Genomic DNA, 6,424 nt, shown 5'->3' with positions numbered 1-6,424 from the left:
GGGTTTTACGTTTGATCGTAATGATTCTTTAATAATATCATGCAAGAGATCCATCAAGGTTTCTTGTAGAACCTTGCAGTGTGCAAGTGCTCTAGGGAGGTTTATAATCTGTGAACCATAAAATAGGAGGGGGAGAAGGGGGGGAGGGGCAAATGCGCAACAAAGCGGATGGTTATAGCAGAATGAATTAACACCAGGAGAGTTTTCACAATAAAAACAGTGTGAGTGTAAGTTTGAATACAACGGGTTTTGACTTTGATTGTTTGATTCACCGTAACAGTCCCGTTCACACAGAAGCTAAATTTTCTTCGTCCGAAGTTACGATTTTTGAATTTTTTTTCGTTGGCAATGTGAACACCTCACGAAAGAAATAAAAAAAACCCCTCGTTTCGTGCAGTGTGTTGACGGGCTACAATTCCACAAAGGCTTTTGTTAATTTTCATAAAGAAAGTTTTCTAGTCACATTTTGAACGCCATGGGAACTTGTAGGGCTTAGTAGGAACTCACCTGTATCAAGGACCACAAATCAAAGGGGGTCCTTGGTCGTACGTCAAATCACTACTTACTTTTGCCTGGTTTCCTACTTCCTTATAGATAAGGGCTCTCACTCGCCATATTGATATTTCTTCAGTTGGCTGATCACTATCAGGGTTGGAGGTCTAGTTTCCCCTACCACCATTGTTAGTATGATTTGTTAAGGAGGGAATGATCGTGACTAATTGATCAGATGGGAGGAGGAGGAGAATGGTCTGTGGGAGATGGAGGGTAAGGGTTAGTGTTGGGTGGATATCTCAATCGTGAGAGGACCTTCGACTTCCAATCTGGAAATGAGAAAGTACAAGATTAATAGTAACTAGTGGTTCTGTGAACTGTAGACCTCACTCAGATTCTTTTGCCTAAAGCTGAGACTTTGCTAAATTGGGTGACCTGCCGTAATACACTGTGTACATCAAAACAGAAATAAATAAAGATTATCTACACTCTCTTATGCAGGTCTATATCTCAAAAAAAGAGGTGACATAGTTTTTTTTCCCCTTTCTTTTTTTTAGAATACTTATAAACGCTGTTAATCACTCTAAAGAACAAAATTGAAGAAGGATTGATTTCGAACCTTAAAAAAAAAAAAAAAAAAAATCTGGTGTGACATCACACCGACTTTCTATTACATTAAACTTCTCAACTTAAGTCGGACATGTTCTAAAAGTCTTCCACCATTCGATTCGGCGGGTGAAAAATCCCATGGGATCAACTATTCACATGCTTTCTTGTTAATGGGTTCACCAAATAAAAGGGAAATTTGTTGACACCGGGGAGTATCGAACTCGCAACTTCTCAACTGTAAGTCAGAGAGTGCTAAAAGTAGCAACATTCCGATCCGCGTGAAAATCACATGGGATTAACTATCCTTGCTTATTTGGTAACGGGTTCACGAATAAAAGGGAAATATGTTGACACAGGGAAGATCGAACCCGCAACTTCTCAACCTAAGTCAGACAGTACTAAAAGTAAAGCACCATTCCGATCTCCGGCGTGAAAAATCAATTGATTAGAATATTCCACATCCGAATGACCAAATGTTTTCGATTCTCTACCGTTTTACGAAATGAAGGGTTAGCAACAATGACTTTGGTTACATATGCAGGAGGGTGACTATCCGATTTTTAAACCAAATTGTTACAGTCGCGTCTTGGACCATACCGGGATAGCCATCACCAGAATTTCTCCATCGGCTTTACGACCAAACCCGTTCTTGAGACTATTTGTTCAACAACCTTTTCAACATTTTCCACGAAATGAGTGTTAAGTAACAATTACTTGGTTTAATATCTGGATGGTGGACTATCCCGATTTTTTACCAAACTGTTACAGTCGCGTCTGGACCATACCGGGATAGCATACCAAATTTCATTATCTCTACGAAAACCGTTCTTGAGATATTTTTGTTCACAAGAAATTTCTACTTTTTCCCATTTAAACCTGTAGTACGTACGTTACGTACGTACGTACGTACGTACGTAACGTACAGACCATGGGCTAAAAACACTTTTTTGTGAATCAGGGACCCAAAACGGATATTTCCACCCCATTCCCCGATTTTGAAATTGACCGATTGCAATACTTTCTCATTACCCTTGTATAGGTTCCCTATACGTAAGGTAATAAAAGTAAAAACAATAGAATTTACCAAGAATTGGGATTATTTTTGTAGATAGGTAACAGAAGGGTAATACAAGGGTCAAATAAATGCGGTAATTTATCTATTACATGATTCCCAAAAGTTTGAGACCAAAATTGGACCTGGACAACCAATTTCAAGGATCGACGTGTCTTGATTCAAGGAACTCGCAATTTCAAAGTTCATCAAATCGGACCAAATAATCCGCGAGTTAAAGCGGAAACAAATAAACACACAACATCTAAATTAAATGCAAAATGGTCGAGTTAAAACGTGAACCTTTCCACTTCGTTCGGTCAATTAGAACCTACCTTCTATACAAGAAAGAGAGTTACAACTGGGCTGACTGTGGGGATACCTATTACCTGGCACTGATTTTCTAAGAGGCTCTTATTATAGGTACTGAATTTAATCAAGTTCATTTTAGATTAACTCAATTTTGAAAGAAAAAAAAACTCTCCTGAAGGAGAAAGTAAGTAATGTAAAATGCAGTTTCTTTGTGTTATGATGTCACAACTTTGGTGCTCACTGCAGCATTGTAGGATTTTCCCAATATCTCAATAATCCTAAAATCCAATGTTTACCTACCACTACCATGCTGGCACCGGTCTCTATGCGCATTTACATGTCATAGCTACTCATTTTCCTCACGAGGCTGAGTGGGCCCCGCAACGGCCAGTCACGGAATCAATCATTTGCTTGATACAAATTTCTTGACCCCGCCGGGAATCGAACCCGGGTCTCCCGCGTGCAACGCGAGCGCAGTGACCACTACGCTATGGGAGCTGACTTTTAGAGAAAGTAACGTAGGTACTAGAAGTGTCACTTACCTCCTGATCCTGAGTCTGCTAGTCCATTACTCAGTGGTGTAGGGGTAGGACAGGGGGAGGGGGAGGGTGGGGGTGTTAGTGTAGGAGCAGGAGAGGGGGGCGGGGGGGACTCTGAACTTGTACAGCTAAGGCGTTGTCTCTTCACTTGGACATGCTTGGGGATGGGGCCTGGCTTTCTCTTGCTCGCTAGACGAGGACTAACACCACCACCACCTCCACCGCTATCTCCATGAGGAGATCTCTTGCCTCCTCCCTTGTGTGGAGATCCGCCTACCAGATCTATATCTGCCTCGTCTACCATCATACGCTGAAATAGAACAGACGGGAAGTGAAATCGTGTTCACTTTTGATTTCCATTTACATTTATTATTCTTACTTTCCTTATCCTATAGGAAGGAAAGTAATGTAATCGGGTCAAATTTTCGATGGTCAGTTTTTAGTGCCAAAACACGTTTTGAGGTCCCTAGAGCCTAAAGTTTCAGCCATTGGTCCGTGTGTGTGTGTGTGTGTGTGTGTGTGTGTGTCTGTCCTTCTGTCTGTAAACAAAATATCTCTTGAACGGTAAGAGCTAGAGACTTGAAATTTGGCAAACAGCTGTCAAATGTGACAAGGATGCGACACGAAACTTTTGGTTAAGATCGGTGCAACGCTTGGCGGTATTTTGCCGCTTTTTGGCGGTTTTCGGTTTAATTCAATAATATCTCGGGAACGGTATGAGCTACAGACTTGAAATTTGGTATGTAGTCCTCAATTGTGACAAGGATGTAACACAAAACTTTACGTTAAAATATGTGCTCCTGTTGGCGGTTTTCAACCGCTTTTTCGACCGCTTTTTGGCGATTTTCAGCTTTACTGATTAAACTGAAGAATACTCATTACAACTGAAGATTACAATAGAAGAATACTCAAATAAGCAAAATTCAATAGGATAAGGAAAGACGTGTGATGTTCACACCAGATTTTTATTGTTTATAAAATCTCTGACCCCTGTTCAGCAAACTCTAGAACTCATGAAGAAAACTGAAATCGGGTTCGTATAGGGCCCCCAGACGTACGAAAATTTCTTTTATGCTGAAAATGCTTTAGAAACTCAAACTAAATGCAAAATGGTCATAGGGAAAATATAGAGCTTTATTCATTTAACAAATATGAAATTGCCCTTACACTTACCTTGTCTATCTTGAACGGATTTCCGAACATGTGTTGTCTGACCGGTGTGGACTCAACTTCACGTAAAGGTGCGGCCATACGCTTCAAATACTCCTGATAGTTACCCATCTGAGATATGGGCATCGTGTGAATGTAATCTGTATGGGGAGATAGAGAGGAAATTATGCTTTTAACGTGGACATTGTTTGTAGTAATGAGTACATATGAACAGTAGTACATAAGATGATCTAGAAATAAAACCTTGTGGGTGTATCCAAAGTTCCTTGTGTATTTTACGCACGTTTAAATGTTTCAAGTTTAAATAGCACATGAAGATGCGAGTTTTCTCTGTGGGGCGTGGGCGTGTAAATGCTTGCTTCCCTTCGATTTCCGACAGTCTTTCGATGGCAAATATTTCAACGGGTCACCTTCTAATGTTCAAGTATTAACCCAGCACCTAAATGGAAAGTATTGTGTCTCCTATCGCCCATCTGATGAGGGGCATACTACGGGAAGGGCATGCTATGACACAGATCACACGAGTCTACTCACCTTCATCCAACAGTTTCATTTGTGTGACCTGAGGTTGCAGGAAATTGGCCCTCATTCTAACTACTTGATCCAATAGATGTCGTCTCTGTATATCGAATGGATTTCTATAGGACATAGAACCAGGATGATATTTCCTTGTACGTTCTACTCCTACTACAAACCCTCCGAACTCACTCAACTGTTCCTTGAGTGAAGAGAATTTATCTGCAAGTAGAAGAGAAATGATTAACAAAAAGAATTTCTAAAGTTTTAGTAAAAAAAGAAAAAAAAATCGTTATGTAAGCAAGTAACCTAATAATTTCTAAACTAAACGAAATCTTACGTATGAAACAATGAAGAAAAGGAAAAAAGTTTGACCTTGAAAAAATAATGTAAAAAGTAAGAAGTTTTTATTTAATAAAAAGGTTTTGCCCTCAACGGAGTTACTTTGGCATAGTATTATGTTACGTACATGTTAGGCTCAATCCCCGAATTCGCTCAATGAGCGAAAAAATAGCTCACTCCGCGGAGTTAAAAATCTGGTGTGAACATCACACGACTTTCCTTATCCTATTGAATGATGCTTATTTTTATGTTGTAACTTTTACAATATCTCTAACCGTTTAGTCAGTATAGCTGAAAACCGCCAAAAAACGGTCGAAATCTGCCCAAAAGCGGTCAAAATACCGCCAAGAGCAGCAACCATCTCAACCAAACGTTTTGTGTTGCATCCTTGTCACATTTGTGAACTACATACCAAATTTCAAGTCTCTAGCTTGTACCGTTCCCGAGATATTGTTAAATTACACCGAAAACCGCCAAAAAGCGGTAAAATGCCGCCAACCGTTGCACCGATCTTAACCAAAAGTTTCGTGTCGCATCCTTGTCACATTTGACATCTACATACCAAATTTCAAGTCTCTAGCTCTTACCGTTCTCGAGATATTTTGTTTACAGACAGACAGACAGACAGACAGACACACACACAGACACACACACGGACCAATGGCTGAAACTTTGGATTTAGGCTCTAGGGACCTCAAAACGTGTTTTGGCACTGAAAACTGACCATCGAAATTTTGACCCGATTACATTACTTTCCTTCCTATAGGATAAGGAAAGTAAAAATGCAAACTGCTCATTCCCCGAAATTCGGCAATTGAGCAACTGTAAATAGCTCAGTCCGCGGACTGGATTTATGCAAAAGCTAAATTGCCCAAATCCGCCATTGAGCACCAAGAGAAAGATGGCTAAACGCTCACTCCGCGGAGTGGAAAACACGAAATGACGGACCGCGGATTGTGCGTTTTGAAAAATGCTCAAACCCTGATCTAATGGTATACTGCGGGACTTGAACCCCTTTCCTTCCTATAGGATAAGGAAAGTAAAAAGTATACATAGGATTGGTAAGGATAAACCCCCAGGTCTATAGCACTCAGGTTTTAGGGGGGAGCAGGGTATAACTGATTCATAACTTACCTTGTAAGGTAGGATGAGAGATGAGATCTCGTTTTAGGGGGGAGCAGGGTATAACTGATTCATAACTTACCTTGTAAGGTAGGATGAGAGATGAGATCTCGTTTTAGTGGGGAGCAGGGTATAACTGATTCATAACTTACCTTGTAAGGTAGGATGAGAGATGAGATCTCGTTTTAGTGGGGAGCGGGGTACAACTCGGATACTCTCTGCTGATATCATGTTCTTGCTAGCTGTGTTCTGTTTGGTACTCACATCATTG

At 40.5% G+C, this 6,424-nt stretch overlaps 1 protein-coding gene across 1 annotated transcript; it reads right to left on the bottom strand.

The window, feature by feature from the left end:
* Positions 1-723: 723 nt before the first annotated feature.
* Positions 724-6,418, bottom strand: LOC103521118 (integrator complex subunit 6-like). Its single transcript, XM_026831942.1, has 5 exons — positions 6,306-6,418; positions 4,708-4,911; positions 4,177-4,313; positions 3,007-3,313; positions 724-821 (listed from the first exon to the last, which is right to left on the bottom strand). The coding sequence occupies exons 1-5, from the start codon at positions 6,382-6,384 to the stop codon at positions 724-726; spliced, it is 825 nt and encodes a 274-aa protein (XP_026687743.1). The 5' UTR covers positions 6,385-6,418.
* Positions 6,419-6,424: the final 6 nt, after the last annotated feature.

Source organism: Diaphorina citri, unplaced genomic scaffold (assembly GCF_000475195.1).
Source record: "Diaphorina citri unplaced genomic scaffold, Diaci psyllid genome assembly version 1.1 scaffold4543, whole genome shotgun sequence".
In the NCBI taxonomy this organism is placed as follows: domain Eukaryota; kingdom Metazoa; phylum Arthropoda; class Insecta; order Hemiptera; family Psyllidae; genus Diaphorina; species Diaphorina citri.
The sequence above is the reverse complement of the archived record's forward strand: the minus strand, read 5'-3'. Positions and strand labels throughout refer to the sequence as shown.